We start from the raw sequence: 21028 nt of genomic DNA on the forward strand, positions 1-21028 counted from the left end.
TCATCTAAAGGAGGTCGTGGTGGTTCGCAACAGGCGTCACGTGGTAGAGGTCGTGGTGCTCAGAATGATCGCTCAGACAACTCATCTACTTCTAATAATTGTTTCGATCAACGTGGATCGTCGCAAGGACGATCTGCGCAGTACAATGTAGATGATTATTACGTCGATCAGGGAACTGACGACAGTAATTACTAGGACAGCCAAAGACAAGGAGAGGGAGTGGTATCAGTTCCGGTTGATCAGAGAGGGCCTTACGTCGCAGTTGCTACATCGGGCGTCGTTGAGCCTTTTCTGTTGGACACTGGTGCAGCGAAAAGTTCTATCATGCATTCGAAACTCCCTGGCGCACCTTTGTCTGGCTTAACAAATGTTTCCGTTGGATTCTCCGGCGCCCCCGTTAGCAATCCAGTTTCGCGCCCTTTGCCCCTTCAAATTGGGCCACGTGAGCTAGAAGCTCCGTTGATTTTAACCACGGGTTGTGGCGAGAATCTTTTGGGCCTGGATTTGCTTAAACGTTTGTACGCAACTTTGTATTGTTCTCCTGCGGGTGTAAAGCTTACGTTAGGAGAGAGGGTTGTCTCTCCCATGTACTTGTCTCTCGACAAGCTTCCACCGGAATTGAGTTCTCTTCCTGCGTCTTTGTGGGCGACGGGTCCAAATGACGTGGGCCTACTTGATATCTCCCCTTATGTTGTTCAGTTGAAAGCTAATGTGCGATTGCCACGTATTCCCCAGTATCGTATCTCCCTTGATGGTGAACGAGCGCTGTTGGCGATCATCTATGATTTGATCGAGAAAGATGTTATTGAAGAGACTCGGGGAAACGTGTGCAATAGCCCTGTACTGCCTATTCTTAAACGCACAGATCCTACAAAACCGCCTGTTTATCGTTTTGTTATCGATTTACGGGAGGTGAATAAAATTGTGGTTCCTCAATTCCCTGTTGTGCCTGACATCACGGCGCTCCTGACTCTGATTCCAGCTACTGCATCATGGTTTTCGGTGATTGATTTGAAAAATGCGTTTTTCAGCATCCCGATTGCCGAAGAGAGCAGGGACCTTTTCGGTTTCTCTCTCGGTGGACGAAGCTTCCGGTTCAAACGCGCTCCTCAGGGCTACTGTGAAAGTCCATCGATTTACAGTCAAGCCTTGAAGGGTCAACTGGATGCGTTTCGGTTGCCGGTTGGTGCGGCTTTGATCCAATACGTCGATGACTTATTGGTGGCTGCCGATACTCAGGACATTTGTAAAATAGCTACGGTGTCGTTGCTGCAACATCTCTGTGAGTTGAATCACAAGGTGTCCCCTTCTAAACTCCAATATTGTTGTCAAGAAGTAACCTATCTAGGTCACTTATTGTCAAAGGAGGGAAGGAGATTGACCCCAGAGAGAATTGCAGCGATTGCGCGAATGGCTGTGCCAAAATCCCAAAGAGATGTGCGTGCCTTTCTAGGTATCACGTCATACTGCAGGCAATGGATTCCTAATTTTTCATTGCTAGCGAAACCATTGGTGGCTCTTACGTGCAAGGATGTTTCGACTCCTTTACCATGGACGGAAGAATGTCAGAAAAGTTTTTCTGAATTACGTGATTCATTGTGTTCGGCTCCTGTGTTGGGTACCCCTGACTACAGCAAGCCGTTTACATTATATGTTCACGAGAGAGAAGGTTGTGCTTTGAGTGTCTTGACGCAACCTCTTGGTGGTAAGCAGCGTCCATGTGCATATTTTTCCTCGACCTTGGACCCAGTAGCTAGAGCATTGCCGAGTTGTTTGAGAGCAACTGCGGCAGCTGCGGTCTCCATCCGACAATCAGCAGGATTGGTCATGGATAATATGCTTACGGTGATGGTTCCGCATGCAGTCGATACTCTTTTAAATCGTACGAAAACTCAGCACTTGACGAGTGCGAGGTTGTCTGGGTACGAGTTGACGTTATTGGCAAGCCATATTCAGATAAAACGTTGTAATGTTCTAAACCCGGCAACTTTGTTACCAATTAGTGCAGAGTCAGATGAAGTAGCAGAACATGACTGCTACTTGAGGACTGAAGAGGAAACAAAAGGTCGAGTGGACCTTAAAAACACCCCATTGGAAGATCCGGATGGCACTCTGTATGTGGATGGGTCATGTTTTAAGTTGCCGAATGGTGATGTGACTACTGCTTATGCAGTTGTAACATTGAATACTGTCGTTGAGACTGCAAGATTGAATCAGAATTCTGCCCAAGCTGCGGAATTGATTGCTCTCACTAGAGCATGTGTGTTAGCAAAAGGTAAACGTGTGAATGTGTACACCGACAGCCAATACGCTTTTGGTGTAGCGCATAGTTTTGGACGATTGTGGCGAGAGAGAGGTTTCTTGACGTCGCACGGTACGAAGATTCAGCATGGCCAGCTTGTGAATGATCTTTTGGATGCATTGACTTTGCCTACGCAAGTTGCGATTGTTAAATGTAGTGCGCATCGTAAGGTGACGGATGATGTTGGTCGTGGTAACGCGTTTGCAGATGAGATTGCTAAGGAGACTGCCCGGAACCTTAGTACTCGAATGTATGTGACGAGTTCGGTTAGGTGGCCTACGGAATCGAGTATGTGTGAAGACACCATTAAAAGTGTGAAAGAAATTCAGAATGAGGCCACCGAGACTGAAAAGGCGAAGTGGAAAGAAAGTACGGGAAAGTTGGATGCGAGTGGTTGTTGGATTGACTTGTCGGATCAGAAAAGATGGTTGTTGCCTGATGCGTATGTACTGGCCGTTGTGACAATGGCACATGGGTTAGCACATATTAGCGTGAAAGGCATTTGTAAATTGTTGTCGCCTGTGTGGAAGAATGATGGAATCACGAAATGTGCTGAACGATTGGTGAAAAATTGTATGGTGTGTATGATGTACAATCCTGGCAAAGGAACCCCAACTCCTCCTGGCAGTTTTGCTCCCCCTTCGTATCCCTTTGAGGTGATTCAATTGGACTTCATCCATATGGAGCGATGCAATAACAGGAAATACGTTTTAGTTGTGGTTTGCGCATTTTCCCGATGGATTGAGGCCTATCCTCTCAAAGACAATACTGCTTTGTCTACTGCGAAAATCCTATTGAAGGAATATTTTCCTCGGTATGGAATGCCTAGAGTCGTGTGGTCAGATAACGGAAGTGAGTTTGTTGGAAGTGTGATGAAGAGTGTGTGTAAGGGCCTTGGAATAAATCAAAAATTCCACAGCGCCAATCATCCCCAGTCAGCTGGATTGGTTGAAGGGTACAACGGCACCCTTAAACTAAAGCTAGCGAAGATTCAGGCTACGACTGGTCTTTCGTGGCCTGATGCTTTGCCCTTAGCATTACTGTCAACTAGGGCGACTGTACACTCCCGAATAGGGCTTAGTCCCTACGAAATAGTGTTCGGCCGTCCTGCGAATGTGTGGGGGGTTCCTAGGCCAGGAATGTTTTCTGATCTTGAGTATCCAATGTTGATTGACTATTTACATGACTTGACTGCTAAACTGAGGTTAATTCACCAACAGGTTTACGACGCATTGCCAACGCAGACGGAGGGTCCAGGCCACCAGCTTCAGCCTGGAGACTGGGTGGTGACACGCAACTTTTCACGCAAGAATAATCTGGACCCGAGGTTTACCGGACCTTACCAGGTGCTCCTGGCCACGAGGACTGCCGTTCGTCTTGAGGGGCGTAAAAATTGGGTGCATGCCACCCATACGAAGCGAGTCCCTATCCCTTTACCGGCAGACCCGTGGGTAAGGAAAGGCATTGCGTCAACAGAAACAGAAACATTGCCGGCGTTTGTACCTTTCAGCGACGCACAGCCTGTTGGAGAATCCTCAGCGCAGCAGAAAGACACTGTTGAACAATTGTCAGCAAAAGACTCAAGACCAGAACAATCGACTGATCAGCAGGACGCTGTCTCTTCAACGGATCCTTTGTTCGACGAGCAGACACGTCCCGGGAAACACCGATATTCTTTGCGTTCTCGCACTAAGGACAAATAAAAATATTTTGTTTTGCTGAATTAACGACTGCATTATCCCCGTTTCCCGTGATCAGTTTTGAGCATACGTATCACTATAATTTTTGTATATATATATATATATATTGAGCTTCCTCCCTTGTATCTTTTTATTTCCACAGCCGAGAGACTTTGTGTTTGTATATACATATTGTGTATTGAAGGCCGTAGGGCCGCGCGCGTACTTCCTTCTGGATAGTAGGTCTTGACGCTAGGTTAAAGGCCGTCGGTTCCTAGGAACTCCTAGGGATTGACTATTGCTACACAGAACGAAGTGCGTCAAGAAACGTTGCGGACGGTCGTAGGGAATGGCATTCTCGAAGCTGAATGATTTGGAGGAAGCTAAGGCGCACAGGTTTAAGCTGCTGCAACTCAGTCGTACCAAATGTTTTATATTCCAATTGTTTGTGTTATTTTTGACTGCTTCTGCATTATTGGCGGGTGGGGTGTACTATACGATGTCTTACTTCTTACCTGCTACACCTACTCCTACTCCTTACCCTAATCTTACCTCTACTGCTTCTCCTCATTCCTTTCATATGTTACCGGAACACGAGCAGGCTAGACGTGTAGAATTCCGCAACAATTCCTTTATTCAGCTCCTCCATCAGCATCAGTTAGTGGTTAACACTACTAATTGTTGGGTGTGTGGGTTGATGCCACATACTACGGATAAGGGAATTCCATATCTGGTGTTACCGTATAGTTCCCAAGGGTCAGCTCGAGCATTCCAAACAATGTTTCGAAGCGCACTGGGTTTCCACCCCATTCGAGAACCACGTTCCCCCTACTCTGGTCCTACCTCGTATCAGAAGCCTTTGTCGATAGCCATAGAGGATTTAGATAGCGATATCTATGATCCCTCGCTTATTCCTGAAGAAGAGGTACAAGCCTATAGAGTCCTAAGTAGAGGTGAATATAGTGTGTTCACTAGCGAAAAGCAGCTTAAAAGCTCGCCTCCAATATGGGTTGTACCCCACACTGGTAATTTTTGTCTTATGGGTCGTGGTCGAAGATCGCAAGCCCGACTTGGAGCAAGTGCTTGCACTGAAAATTACATTCTGCCGATGTCCTCATCCCCTGTGTTTCTGGCTGCCAAGGGTACATACTTTATTTGCTATGATCGTGCATATGCATGGTTGCCCGCTGACTTCATGGGCTCATGTTTTATTGCAAATCTGTTGCCTCCGACGTTCACTGTAGATGCCGATTATCACAAGACTAGAGTTGTGCGAGGCGTAATTAGCGAAGAGGATACCGCCGGTCAAGAGGCAGGAGACTTTTTCAAGGGTTTCCTCCCGTTTTGGGGACCTATGGTTAACAGTAGGAACATGAGACAGTTGACTCGAGTGGTAGAATCGACAGCTAATATTACTGCCAGTGCCCTTGGTAATATCACCACAGAACTTCAGGCGGAGAGACTTATGACGTTACAAAACCGTATGGTTTTAGATGTCATCTTAGCAGATCGCGGTGGGGTATGTAAGGTGATCCATTCGAGCTGCTGCATTTTCATTCCAGATAATGCTCCAACTGTCTATCAAGCCATCTCGAGGTTGCATAAGATCTCCGAATCCATACACGTGGATGTAGGGGATTGGACGCTGCTAGGGTGGTTTTGGGGCCTGATGTCGACTTGGGGTTGGAAAATTCTGATGATCATCGGAGTTGTGGTAGTGTTCCTGTTCACGTGTTGCCTTTGTGTGCAGTGTGGTCCTGCCTTATGTGGCCTTTGTGCTACAACGTGTATGAGACAACCATCTGTTACCAAGGGGACTCAGCTGGACAGAGCTATGCTACAGCAACATCTCGATGGTCTGATGAATATCGAATATGATTCCGACTAGTGCTTGCCTACATGAGGGCAAAAGGAGCGTCTGAGGTTCCGTGACAATTGTAAGTGGTGCTTTCGACTCGCACGAATATAGTCGATTCTGGTATCTATGAACCGCAAATGACGAGTTTATTAAGTGTGCGCAGTTTCGCTGTGCTAGCTTAAACCGTTCATTTGTTATGTGGGTTTTTCATCTGTACCCACGGGTTCCATCTTAGATACGGCATCCATTTTGTCTCTTGCCCTCAAGTAGCCAGCGAACGGACGTTGTCCGCTTCGCGACCCTGGGACTCCCAAGATATTTGCGGAAAAACACATGTTCTTTGTAAGTGTCTTTATGACGAGGGGGATGTTACTGTAAGGCAGATGACGCCGCTTGAGGCCCATCTTGCCGCACGGGCTTATTGTCTCAGCCGTGCATCTCATTAGGCACGTCCCTTTGATGCCTGCATCTCGTGTTTCCCGTTACCTCCCCTTTTACACCCTTTCCGATCTCTCCACTGTCTTCGTCTTCCTTTTCACCTGTTTTTGTTCCTATTTCGATCTGTTTTACTGCTGATTGGAATTTGCTAATGGTGGGAAGATGGTTTTTTACAGTTGGGAACCGCCAAATGTTTCTGCACTTATGTTTCGGATCGTATGTGTTTCAAAGTGACCAAAGCGACCCCTCTGGGGGATAATTGTGGGAACCGGGTTGTAAACTTTTGTGTTCAATGTTATCCTATGGGTAAAAACTGTATAAAAGGAGCGATCTACAGAACAAATTTGAAGCAGTCTCCCCGAGTTGCACGCTGTGTACTTGTCGTGATCTCTGTGTTCCCTGCAGCAAATAAACCTTGAATCTTTGACGCCGAAGGAAGTGTCCCGTGTCTCTGTGACTTGTACGCCGGAACAGGTTACCCACGAAGGTTTCAGGTGTTGTGCCCTGGCACCGCTGGGTCTTACAGAACCCAGTCCTTCAAGCTTCCTACAAGACAGCTTGCATTACGCATAAAGTCCTGCATCAATGCACCTTGCAGTACCTCACAGATAAACTTCACTTACTTCTGGAACTCCCTCCCCAAAGATCTTCGTTGCAACCCCTCTTACGCCAGCTTCAAAAAGATCTTAAACTTCTCCTGCTTACCAAATATTGGCGTCCTTAAATCCTCCCCTGAGCTCTCTTCCCTCCACTACCTCCTATTGCTCTCCTCCCCATCTCTCATCCTCCTTCGCCCACAAACTCCTCTCTCCAGTCTTTCCTATATGACCTGCCTCGTCACACTTGGTATTACCAAACCCCCCCCCCCCCTCAGCCACACCCCATTCCCTTACACTTCCCCCGTCTTCTCCATCATTTCCCTCCCACAGTAGGCCAATCTCTCAAGACTTGCTGTAACCCTTTGCAACACATGTAATGTGATGGTATAAAACTAGAGTTGTTTTTTACCTTTTTGTTGGGTTTTGAATACCACCTCACTGTAAACCTGTTACATGCAATTAATTTTATCTATTTATAGCTGTTTGAAATTGCCTTAACTATCCCCCTCCCATACCTCCCCCCTTCCTTACCCTTCCTCACTATTTTACATCCTTTCCCTCTCTCTCTAGCCTAATCCCTCATGATTTGCTGTAACCCTTTGGCAACTTGTTTTTGTTTAATTAGATTGTGTAATATTTAAATTGCTTTCTATCGTCTGTATTAATTTCTGAATACTACCTCATTGTAGATTTCGCTATATTACAATGTATACTCATGTAAAGCGCTCTGATACCCCCGGGTCCAGCTAGCAATATATAAAACATGTTAAATAAATGAATACAGGGTTTCAAAGGCAGTTGAAATTTGAATTTCCAGTTTTGAGAAGAGATCCTAATTATAGCAGTGTCCCTAATCATGGCTATTCTAAACTCTGTCTCTCCCCTCTAGTTACTCTGTGTTGGCAAAGCGCTATGAGACCTAAGGGTGAAATATCAGCTTAAGAAATGTCTATTACTACTACTACTATAAGTTTCTAGGGTGCCCCTTTTGCTCCCTCTAGGAGACTTATTACCTAGTTGGAGTTTACGGGGTGACACCCCCTTTATACATTTGGGCCTGGCACCTGCCCCATCTCCACTGGATGGTTTTGTGGAGTCAGTCTGTCCCTGGGGCTGAATGTCTATATCATTACCCTGCGTGTTCTGTGTTACAGAGTGGTTCGTTGCGCTACATGTGTCCCTCGCATTTTCAACCAAGGTGTCCCTAGAAGAATTACCCGTTAGCCCACTGGACAGGTCTGACTCCAGACGAGAGTGCGACAACTGATCTTCCACACCGGGAAATCTCTTCTGTGAGCACCCCCACTGCAATGTTTAGAAAATCTAAAATTGTTTTACAATTTTTTTGGCCAGATCTTCACCCGGGCTAGTGCCTGGGGGGATCCCACGCCGCAGGGGAAAAGCTGGCTTTTAAAGTGGCCGACCAGCGCTGATTCAGTCACCGCCTCCTCACAACGGGGCTCCTGGGGCTTGGAGTCTTGCCTCACTATGGAACAACCCTTCCTGCGTGTCTGTATTAGCCATTTAACCACGTTCCCTCTTTATAATTAAAAAAAATAGAGCATTTTAAGTGGGTACTCAGGGATAAAAGCCACCATGCTCACATTTTATTTCTCCACAGAACACTGTTTTTATCTGCTGAGACAACCCTTCTCCTGCATCCCTACTAATTTTGGGACTGATGTTCACAGATGTCCCTGACATATAGGAATGCCCCTAGTAATGGGATGTGGCTACCCAACATCTTGCAACCTGGGTGCTAATTTATACCTGCCCTGTAAACCACATGCACAGCACGCCCCTTTAAGCAGATTTGCTTACCTTACTGGTTGGTGTAAAGGTATGTGAGAGCAAGTTTATGAATTAATTTTTTAATACAGATCCTTAATTTACACTAGTAAATGGAGATGAACAAGAATGATTGTGTTGACGGAAAAGTTCAGATATAAAGTGTGTTTACTTTATTGAATCTGACAGCACCATTGTCGTGAATACATATACATAATTTACTTTATTTCTGTCCCTAGAGAAATTGTGGTCTTCTTTGTCAGCCTCCTCCTTGAGTAAACATGTCCTCACCTTTACAAAGGTTATTGTGAACCCACTAAAGAGTACATATATGACTCTCCAGGATTATGAGCTCATAACCCTGATTTTAGAAATGCTGAAGAAATTGTACAAGGTAAGCCTATTCGTTTTTATACCACAATATCGAGTTTTTAATATTATCCTGCCAAACTGTCATAAACAAAATATTTAATCTTCAGTGTCAAGGAGCTAAGTATATATAAAAGGTATAGATTTACTATTCTTGACACCACATCTACATACCTTGGAGATATATGCAAGTGACTTTATTAATCAGGTTACATCATAACCAGAAACCCATTTTTAAAATATGTTTCTGCTTGATGTAGGTGAATATGAAGGCTAACATCGGGCTGCCAGTCGAGGAATTCTACATCCATGAACTCTGCGACAGTCAAATGTTATGTGATGATGTGCGCGCATGGCACACGTCGAAACAAGTAGTATGTATACTTTAAAAAAATGTTTGTTTACTTGAGAATGAAAGATGATCGTTTACTTAGGTGTTATTGACTGTTGAATAGTTTACAGAGGCACACTCACAAAGGCAACGTGTTTCCTTTGAGCCCTACAAATGTCTTCCTCAGCAAACCTTTCCCAGTAAACAAAGAGCCTCTTTCGATGAACGTTAAGTTCTCAGTGAGGGAAGCCCTAGCGTTGTACATTACCACAGCTTCATTGCCCAATCCCTTGTGCCAACTCAGGGTGGTTCAGTGGCCTAGCAAGTGTACCCTAAGGCCTAATCCGAGCAAGGAAAATGGAGCCTAGCTCTCCACCCAAATGAAAAACACATATATTTGCAGAACAGAGGGCCCCTCCCACCCCCTGGCCGTGGAGACACTGCACCTGCTGCACTATTAATAGCTAAGATCATAGGGTGAAGCAGGTAAGTAGGTACAACACGTGGGTTGAACTGCACGTGCACATTTCTGCCGTGCTGGGGCGCTGCGCTATTTAGCGCTTCTGCCCTTTATTGATTTCAAGAGGGCGTTCAATTTAGAGAACACAATCGTTGGCAAAGTCAAGAGGTCTGGTTTTGGCAGCGGGAAACATCGTTTACAACGCACACGTTTCAACGCGTGTCATTACAACGCATTTTTTACATCGCAAAATCCATTACAACCCATATCATTGCATCACATAATCCATTACAAGGCATTCTCCAAAGTAACGACCCAGCGGAGTTAGAATAGTAATTGCGTTGTAATGGATTATGCGTTGTAACAACATGCGTTTTAACGATATGCGATGTAACGGATTTTATGATGTAAAAAATGCGTTGTAATGACACGCGTTGTAAGGCGTTCCTTGTAAAGTGTCATATTCATTGTCAGCCAACCTTTTCACATTGACAATTCTTGTTTGTTCTGTCATGGTTTTTGCAAAACGTTATTGTTGGGGAAGCTGCTGGGCCGTCCCCAGTCTAAAAAACTAGAATAAAGGAAGAATATTTTTTGGTCCAAAAGACACACATTCTCATATTAGAACCTGGCATTAAAGGAACTGACTTTGAGGATGTGCTTTTTGTGAAAGGGACACAAAAGTAACAAAAAATTGAATGATGGAATGCTTGAAGTAATTTCATCCACGAACAGTGGCGGCTCCTCTAAGGCGGAGGAGCGTCTCCCCACTGCTCAAAAGGTAAAATAAAATAATAACGTATCTTTATTATCATTTTATTTTTCCTATTGAAGTCAGTGGCTCACCGGGCGGGGCTAGTCAGAGAAGGGAGAGGAGTGGTTTGCACTCCTTAAGTGAGCATGACTGCTTGGCCGGCCCTCTCGGCCAGCCAAACAGCCCTGCACACTTTGCATCTTCCCCACCAGGCTCCTGGTGTGGAACATGCAAAGCCGCCCAGGCCCGTCTGAGCGCAAAACCACAGCGCTCAGACCAATCACAACGCTGCATTGTAGCCTTGTGATTGGCAATGGGGAGCCCGGGTGCTTCCTGCAGCTAGTGGAGACAGGAAGAAGAGGACGGAGAAGAGGTGGATGCCGGGCGGCCCAGGTAAGTTTTTAAAAAAAATCTCCTTCCCGACTCCCAACTCGCCCCCACCCCGCAACTCCCAATCGGTAGCAGACGCTACTGTCCATGGGTAATTACTTAGGCCCCAATACACTAAATCCTGTCTAGGAGGTGGTCACACCTCTCTGTGACATAATGCCTATTGTTCTGCCTTCCCCTGCTCGAGCTTGGCTCAGCAGCAGGAGGGCAGAATTGTGTCTCAGGTCGGCAGCAACCATTTTGTATTATCTGGGTCTAGAAGACTGGAACTGGGAGCACTGAGAGCTTAACAGAGGCCCATTCCAGTGCTTGGAATCATACCTCACATACCATTTACAATGTGGGGGTATGAGTCTAACATGTTTGATACCAAACATGATAGGATTTGTTTCAGCCAATTTCGAGATGGTCATTGCGTACTTAGGCGGTGACCCTCTATATAGTATATGGCTGTCTCTCATACAACTAGGATAATGGACTCCGTAGACTGCAGGATTGTCCTGCTCAAGCAGGGGCACCTTCACTCTTAGAACCAAGCACCCTGCCCTTAGGATTGTAAAGGCCTGCTATAGGGGTGACTTATAGGTTTTAAGTGCAGTGACCTTAGATGTAGTAAACCTATATCTTTAGTAAGTGGTACTAACACCAACTTACACAGGCGGCAATGGCAGGCCTGTAGTTGCATTTTGAATGGTCTCCCATGGGTGGCATAATGCATGCGTCAGCCCATGGGGGACCTCTCAGGTATCTATGCCCGGGGTATCTTACTACCATCTACTATGGACTGAGAAGGGTACCCCAGTATCCAATTTGGGATGTACCTAAGTACTGAACATAACAATTTAAGGGAGAAAGCAGAGAGACTGGGGACCTGATTAGCAGGATCCCAGTCAGACTAGTCAATAAATGCTTAGCACCAGGCAAAAAGTGGGGGCAACCATAAAAGCAAACACTACTTTCCTACACGGCGCAAGTAATTACCAGTGACTAAGATGAATTCTAGCATTCGATCCATTACTTTTTGTATACTTTTGGAGAGTCAAACTAAGTGGGATGGGTAAGCTCAGACGTGGGTCCTATGCACACTGTGCCACTAGAACCAAGCTGTACCTGGCTTATGAGGCCATATCTAAGGTGAAAACTGTCTTGGGCTGCTTGTGTTACGGTTCAGAGAGGACCTGGTTTGACTGTTTGGGCTGGAATGTTCCCATTTAAGCAGGGTCAGGACTGATTTGCATATAACTGGGTCCCAACTGAGGTGGCAGGGCGTGCAAAAGAACAAGGGACCAGGATGCGGCCTCATTTATTACCAATGGCTAAGATTAATTCAAGCATTTCATCCAGCAAGGGTATTTGCAGACGTGTGTCCTGTGCACATTATGTCACTGGAACCAAGCTATAACTGATGGATGAGGCCTAACTAGGACTAAACCAGTCTTGGGTTGTTTCTGTGGATGCGGAAAAGAACAATGGACTGTGACTCACTTCCCTTCACTCGCAGGCACCACTACTAAGCTGACCGGTCTGCTGCTCCTGGGCTCCTCCGGACCAGAAGGTTCAACTACACAGGTGGTAATTCTTCATGTAGCTCGAGGCCTATGCTGTCCTCTCACCGCATTTGAGGCCAGTATCCCTTGTGGGGGCTGCAATAACCAAAACCATGTGCACCGCATCAACTTTCAGTTACAAAGGCTTCTTGGCTTCCTTCCACCAAGATCTTCGGGCTCCAAGTAGCCCCCACCTCAGTCATCTACACTGACCAAAATATTGGCCACTCCACATTGCTTGCACCGTGGGCTGTCTCTTTTGGTAAGCTGCTCAAGGTGCTCAGGTGACTTCAGTGCCTCTGGCCGGAGGGTCCTATTGGGGGTCACTCCTGAGTGACATAGCGACTATCCCCTCTGCTTGCAGGTACCTCTCAACTAGAATCCACCTTTGTATTCCAACTGACACTTTCTCCTTCGTCAGCAGTGGCACTTTCCTGAAGTCCTCCATTGGGTTCGATGGCGGTTTCCGGCAACACTTCACACCTTTGCACCCGGCTTCCCTGGTGCAGGTAACATGGGTACTAGGATATCCATGGGTGGGGTGGCTCTCCAACTTTCTGTCTTCCACAGGGTTTCTTCAGGGTCCAATGAGAAGGGTCCTCAATCTCTAAAATTCCAACTGCGACTTACACGTTGATATGTACGGAGCATGCAGTTGTGTTCTCACACTGCACACACTCCCTGCAGAGTCCCTATCTACTTACCTTGGGTGGTTCTGTGGGTCCCCAGCACTTCTACGTCCTCCTAACATTGTCTTGACTCGAGTTGTGGTTGTTATACCACTTTCTTAGTAAATGGTTTGGTCACCCCCAGGGTCCACTGTGTATTCCGTGCTATTTACTGTATTTCTATGCGAATTATTGTGTGCATTGTGTATATCTCCAGGTAGGAAATATTTGTACGTATTAGTGAGTGTTATATAAAAAAATACACATGCATATTTTTATAAATACATCGTGTGGTTCTTTTTCACTTGATCTATACCATAAGATTGCATTCTCGTAAAACAAGCTGTTTTACACTCCTTCTGTCACAGGGAAAAACAAGGGAACCCTACTCACTTAGGAACCAGGGCGCGTACTTTATATAAGAAACAGTGGTTCCAGTGGTGCAATAAATGTACGGTCATGAATCAGTACATAGCATAATATCAATCACAATTTGAGGGATTTGAGAGGGATGTAGGAGGGAGAAACACAGCTCATAACACCAGATTTTTTATCATCATTGACTTTGTATTATTTCAAAAAGAGATTAATCAATTGTATACACTATACACATAGTATTTATGAAAAGTGCAAAGTGTCCCAAGTGTATTGTGAGAACCAAAAAAACAGTTGAGTGAAAGCAAGTGAATTATATACAAGGTTTCTTCTGGGGGTATTTTACAAGGAAAAAGGGAAAAAAGACCATGAAAACAATAATTATAAAAAATGTTACAGTGACTATCTGCAATCATAGACACTGTATATATGGTTCATTTCCATAAAGCGTCGACGGCATTTCGACCCGGAAAGTGGATGACTGATCTCGTCAGGACCAAGAGGATGTGAGACATCTATGGGAGTGAGAACAATTGGTAAGGGCATGAACACTATGTGTATGAGAGTAAAAGGACCACTATGAAGGCCTAATTACCTGGGTGAAGCGAGCTCAATTGCTGGTGGTGAGTGCCAACCATGCGTGAATATGACTGGTAAAATACTTACAGTGAACCCAGCCGGGTACTGTGGCATAATGGTCCAAGACCCAATTTTTTGAAAGCGAAAAATCAAAGATTAAACAGTTCAAGGTGTGCATAAAATTCACGAACCCGAACACAATTAATGAGAAACAAGAGAATAGGCAACAGTAACAAACTCAAACTTTTTTAGCATTTAATCCATTCTTGGAGTCAAAATTTAATCTACAGTTTTTTATACATTTTATATACAATGCCCCGTATCAAGAGCGTGCAGTAAAAGAAAAGAAAGTGTCAAAGGGCGTGATCGTGATGAGATGAAAAGAGAAAAGAAATCACACAGAGTATATAAAAATTATTCTGTATTATTCAGAAAGAAAACAGTCAACGAAGGACTGGAGCAATAAATCCTGGCCACATTAGTAAGTCAATGTACAGTCCTTAATGTTATTCATGAGACATAAGATGTATGAATGTCTGCACTAAGGGGAAGATAACATTAGTGGTCCAGGTATTTTTTGTTAGGTGTCGACGTTTCGACTCGTCTTGCGGCCTTGCGGTTAGTTATTCCTGGGCCATGCGAGTCTTCTTCAGGACAGATATGACGGGGCAAGGGATCTGGTAGATGACCCCTTCACAGGATGGGGTAGGCGTAATTTCTCCCAAGGTAACTTGGTCCTTACAAATTGAAGGGGGTATTATATAGGTCCTCTTTTATGTGCGTATGGGGTTCCTATCTTAATCATGAGACCATATATCAATATATGTCTCCTCAATCCAAATCCATTGGTAATTGTGCAGCTTGAAAAAGTCTTCACATTTTTATTTTACCTGATTAAAGCTGTCTGAAAATGCTTCAGAGAAAGGATAAATCATTCGCCAATTCGAAGCCAGAACCAGCAATTGGCAAAAATGGGCAGCGTGGTCTGGAATAGACACGCGTCGGTAGTGGAACCCCAGGGCAGAGTGGTTCAACACATTGTGTGTTGACTCTGTTGTTCAACAGAGTCAACACACAATGTGTTGAACCACTCTGCCCTGGGGTTCCACTACCGACGCGTGCCTATTCCAGACCACGCTGCCCATTTTTGCCAATTGCTGGTTCTGGCTTCGAATTGGCGAATGATTTATCCTTTCTCTGAAGCATTTTCAGACAGCTTTAATCAGGTAAAATAAAAATGTGAAGACTTTTTCAAGCTGCACAATTACCAATGGATTTGGATTGAGGAGACATATATTGATATATGGTCTCATGATTAAGATAGGAACCCCATACGCACATAAAAGAGGACCTATATAATACCCCCTTCAATTTGTAAGGACCAAGTTACCTTGGGAGAAATTACGCCTACCCCATCCTGTGAAGGGGTCATCTACCAGATCCCCTGCCCCGTCATATCTGTCCTGAAGAAGACTCGCATGGCCCAGGAATAACTAACCGCAAGGCCGCAAGACGAGTCGAAACGTCGACACCTAACAAAAAATACCTGGACCACTAATGTTATCTTCCCCTTAGTGCAGACATTCATACATCTTATGTCTCATGAATAACATTAAGGACTGTACATTGACTTACTAATGTGGCCAGGATTTATTGCTCCAGTCCTTCGTTGACTGTTTTCTTTCTGAATAATACAGAATAATTTTTATATACTCTGTGTGATTTCTTTTCTCTTTTCATCTCATCACGATCACGCCCTTTGACACTTTCTTTTCTTTTACTGCACGCTCTTGATACGGGGCATTGTATATAAAATGTATAAAAAACTGTAGATTAAATTTTGACTCCAAGAATGGATTAAATGCTAAAAAAGTTTGAGTTTGTTACTGTTGCCTATTCTCTTGTTTCTCATTAATTGTGTTCGGGTTTGTGAATTTTATGCACACCTTGAACTGTTTAATCTTTGATTTTTCGCTTTCCAAAAATTGGGTCTTGGACCATTGTTTGTTTACATTAGTAATTACCCAGGTCCAGTACCTCTAGGGTTACCCCATTATTATAATGGGTACTGTGGCATGGCAGAGAAGGGGGATAAAAAACGGGGGAGAGAATGAGGGAAGGTGCAGATTTCATAGCAATAACCTGGTGAGCACTGCCTGCGTTGTGTACCACTGTTGGTGGTAATGTTCACGAACGATGTCAAACTGCCCTGTTCAAAAATCGGGTGCAAAGTCTGTGCCCTCCGGGATCCGAAGTTAATTGGAGCAACCGAGGCCGCTAATGGTGCGTTTCTTCGCCGGGTAGATTACTCCAGGAAATGCCTAAGAATGTAAAGGCATAGACCGATTAAGCATGGGTTCACCAAGTAACGGGGTGGGAAAGGTCAGGGAGGGGGCCGGGTAAGGCGTCATACCTGGGGATGAAAGCACGATCGCTTATGACAGTCTGTCTGGATCCGACTGAGGGAGCCCGGGGTAGCGCATGAGTCAGCGTCCACGAGGATATACCATCTATCGTGTAATGCGTGAGCAGGCAGAACAGAGAGAGCGGATCGCTCGATCTTTGTTGGTGTTTGGGGCGGAAAGGGAGCAAGGTTGGCCCAGAGATACCAATGAGCTCAAGGAAGGAATCTCATTGGTTTTAACGGATCGTAACGAAGGACAGAGAAAAATCAGCACTGTATATTGTGTAACGGATAAATTATGGTGCCGGGGATGGCGATTACCATAACTGGGGAGAGAGAGAGGGGACAGGATGTATTTACCACAATTGGTATGGACGTGTAGACAAGGGTCTTAAGAGGATAGGTGCGTAAGGTACAACAAGTGAAAAGTGTTTTGTCTTTTAGACACGAACCAGTTCTGGTGAACAGTCGTATATACCTACCAGAGAGGCAAAATACACAGCATTTCTTATCTCGAATAAAATTTGGTGCCCAGAACGGTAATACCATAAGGGGAAAACATGTTACAGTCATAATTCACATATAAATACATAAGCATAGGCAAATTGCATGGCATTTCATATCTCAAATACAATTTGGTTCCGAGAACGGTATTACCATAAGGGGAAAACATGTTACAGTCATAATTCGCTTATAAATACATAGACATACAATAAACCATTGCGCTTGTTCTGGTTGTGTGAGTTACTTGGTGCATTGTGTGTTGTGGTATGTGGACATGGGTTCTGTTATAGTAAACAACCATTGTGTGCCTCACTAAAGGTCACGGTAGAAGGTGTGTTGTTCAGGACCAGTGGCTTATAAGCTTTGAGTTAGGAGTTACAGTTTGGAGTAAAAACGGCATAGACATTGCATGTAATGCAATGTGTAGGATGCCTGCCAGGTCAGTCAGTGTGTCATGTAGGCACATGGGTTCGCGTCAGCCGACGTGTGTGGTGTGCCTGCGACTGTAGCATGTTATTATTGGGCGAGGGTGGAGACAAAGCCTCTCCATTCTTCAGTGGAGTTAAGGCCTTCGCTGATCGAGTTGATTCTATGAATCCAATGACATTCACGACGTTGTAGTATTTGTGCAATGTCACCACCTCTCTCTGGTATTCTGGCAATGTCAATAATTTGCCATTTGATCTCATCAGCTGTGTGGTTTTTGTCTATGAAGTGTGAGACTAGGGGAGCGGTGATAACTGACCGTCTGATGCGGCTCCAGTGCTGCCCTATCCTGGCTTTAAAAGGTTGTTGTGTCTGTCCGATATATGGAAGGCCACAGGGACACCAAATGCAGTTTACGACATTGCGCGAATTGCAATTTCAGAAAAAGCCAAGTGTATGTTCACAGTTTCCATGTTTGAAAGTGGTGGTGTTTTCTGTACAGGGACATATAACACAATTCCCACATTTGTGGTGCCCCAAAATTGGCGAAAGACCTCAGGCTGATTCTAATGTGCCGCCTTTCTTTTTCGAGTTCTGTGTGGAAGATCTAACCAGGTGATCCTTTAGGTTTTTTGCCCTTTTGTATGCAAATAAAGGGACTTCCATCTAGGGATCTATGCTCTTAATGATGTGCCAGTGTTTGGTAATCATGCTGCGGATCTTATTAGTGTGTGTCCCAAACGTGGTCACACAGACAATTTTGTTAATCTGTTTCTTGGGTCTGGTGACGAGGAGTTCCTCTCTAGGGCAGTACCATGCCCGTTTGAGTGATCTTTTGACTATTTTGTTGGGGTAACCTCTCAACAGTAATTTATTTTTCAATACTTCGGCTTCTTTCATATAGTCTTCATTTCGGGCACAGTTACGACGTATGCGTAAGAACTGCCCGAAAGGCATTCCATCTCTTAGGGCTCTGGGATGTTGACTTTTGTAGGATAGTAACGTGTTCCTCTTGGTGGTTTTCCTATGAAGTGAAGTAAACAGTTTGCCATCTGCGTTTTGGATATTTAAATCCAAGAATGCGATGGTGAATTTGTGTAGTGTAGACGTGAAAGTAAGATGAGTTTGGACTTGATTCAGATAAGTGACGAATTTGTTGTAATTTTCTTCACTGCTACTCCATACTAAAAAAATGTTGTCTATATACCTATACCAACATTTAATGTTGGAGTGTTGAGGGTTAAGGTTACTCAGTGCAAAGGTCAGCTCCACATGGTTCATATAAATATTCACCAAGTTTGGAGCAAAAACTGCCCCCATGCTGGTGCCACAGCATTGCTGGTAGTATTGCCCGTCTGCCACGAAATAGTTGGTCTGAAGTGCCACACGGAGCAGTGAGATTATGAATGAGGTGGGAACGGTGAATGGTCTGGGTCTGGTATCAAGGAGTTGGTCTATAACTTAAATACTCTCAGATTGTGGAATGTTAGTGTATAGGGATGATATGTCTAAAGTGGCTAGCCAATCAGTCTCCACATTGTACACCAATCCTTCTACTAGGTTGATCATGTGTATTGTGTCACGAACATAGCTCTTTTGTATTGGAACTAACTCTTTGATAAAAAAAATCGATGTATCTCCCAATCGGTTCCAGGATGGAACCGCAGCCGGATAGGATGGGTCTGCCTGGTGGGTGAGTAACACTTTTGTGTATCTTGGGAAGGGTATACAGAACCGGGGTTCTGGGATTTTCTGCGTTCAGAAATTCAAATTCTTTCTTAGTTAGAAAGCCTAGGTCTAGTCCCTCAGTAGTGATGAGCAAATTTCCTCACGAATTTCAGCTAGTGGATTGTGGTTCAATTTTTTATAATGTTTTCCTTCAGAAATTTGTTTGGTTATCTCTGCGTCATAGTCTCACTCCCATAGATGTCCCACATCCTCTTGGTCCTGAGGAGACCCGTCATCCACTTTCCGGGTCGAAATGCCGTCGACGCTTTATGGAAATGAACAATACATACAGTGTCTATGATTGCAGATAGTCACTGTAACATTTTTTATAATTATTGTTTTCATGGTTGTTTTTCCCTTTTTCCTTGTAAAATACCCCCAGAAGAAACCTTGTATATAATTCACTTGCTGTCACTCAACTGTTTTTTTGGTTCTCACAATACACTTGGGACACTTTGCACTTTTCATAAATACTATGTGTACAATGTATACAATTGATTAATCTCTTTTTGAAATAATACAAAGTCAATGATGATAAAAAATCTGGTGTTATGAGCTTTGTTTCTCCCTCCTACATCCCTCTCAAATCCCTCAAATTGTGATTGCTATTATGCTATGTACTGATTTATGACTGTCCTTTTATTGCACCACTGGAACCACTGTTTCTTACACTCTTTCTGGACTAAGCCTGAAGGCTGTTCTCCACAGCTACCAGTTTTGACCCTGTTCCAATTGAAACATTCCAGCCTAAACTGCCAGGCCAGGTGCCCCCTTATGAAAGCAAAGTGTGTTATAACTCCCAGGTCAGTGAATTTAGACAATGGCTAAAGTGGACTCTGGGTGGAAGAAACATGTTAATGACACAACAACAGACTTGTGAATGAGGTCTGTCTGACAACCCCTATAAGCACTTATGTTACATACATAATTGTAGTAAAATCAGATGGTCAAACTAACACCCAACCTAAAAAAGCCAATCAATCTGGAGTTGGCTACCAGCCTCTTGCTTTTACTAATTCTTTTTTGTAATGGTTTTGTAAATCCTTATTACAAATAGATAGAGGAGGTTGAAAAGATAGATAAATAGAGAGGCGTGTAAAGCAGATGGAGAGACTTACAAAGGCAGGTAGAGAGGGTTGTAACGATAGATAGATAGATAGATAGATAGATAGATAGATAGATAGATAGATAGATAGATAGATAGATAGATAGATAGATAGATAGATAGATAAGCAGGTAGATAGGTAGACAGACAGGTAGATAGATAGACAAGTGGACAAATAGATAGATACACAGATGCACAGGTAGATAGATACATAGACGAATAGGTAGATAGACATAGAGAGAGGTTGATAGGCAGATAGAAAGGGTTGCAAAGATAGATAGATTAATATGTAGTTAGATAAACGCCACAGCACAGATTCAATTTGTAATGTAATAGTTAAATATCTATGTAAGGACGACATACAAGAGCACTTGAAGCAAATTAGCAAGGCAAACAAGCAGTACTTTCAGACTAAATTGGTTTACAAGTATAGCTGTAATCCCCAATTAAAATGCATAGAGGAGTGCAGTCATACATGTATTTCATTGTGTGCCTTCTAAAAAGAGTCACTTTATAAACTATAGATTCAAATAGCACACAATGTGGTATACTCTGAAATAGCATGAATCAAATAAAAAACACTCCAAAAGAACGTTACACCATCATTAGCAGGAGGCAGGTCAGGAACTGATAAACCTGGAATGTGTCCTGTGCTGTGAAGAACTTGTGCAAAGAGTCCTGCTATCACATCAGGCTCTTCACACAAAGGCAGCACCAAAGTAAT

At 44.2% G+C, this 21028-nt stretch overlaps 1 protein-coding gene across 1 annotated transcript in view; it reads left to right on the forward strand.

The window, feature by feature from the left end:
* Positions 1 to 21028, forward strand: part of LOC147727569 (E3 ISG15--protein ligase HERC5-like) — a 479269-nt gene that overhangs the window by 232693 nt on the left and 225548 nt on the right. Inside the window, exons 13-14 of the mRNA XM_086963137.1 lie at positions 8904 to 9058; positions 9294 to 9407. Coding sequence (XP_086819263.1) covers positions 8904 to 9058; positions 9294 to 9407 — 269 coding nt within the window. The remainder of the gene's footprint in view (positions 1 to 8903; positions 9059 to 9293; positions 9408 to 21028) is intronic.

This window comes from Lissotriton vulgaris, chromosome 3_1 (assembly GCF_964263255.1).
Source record: "Lissotriton vulgaris chromosome 3_1, aLisVul1.2, whole genome shotgun sequence".
Taxonomy (NCBI): Eukaryota; Metazoa; Chordata; class Amphibia; order Caudata; family Salamandridae; genus Lissotriton; species Lissotriton vulgaris.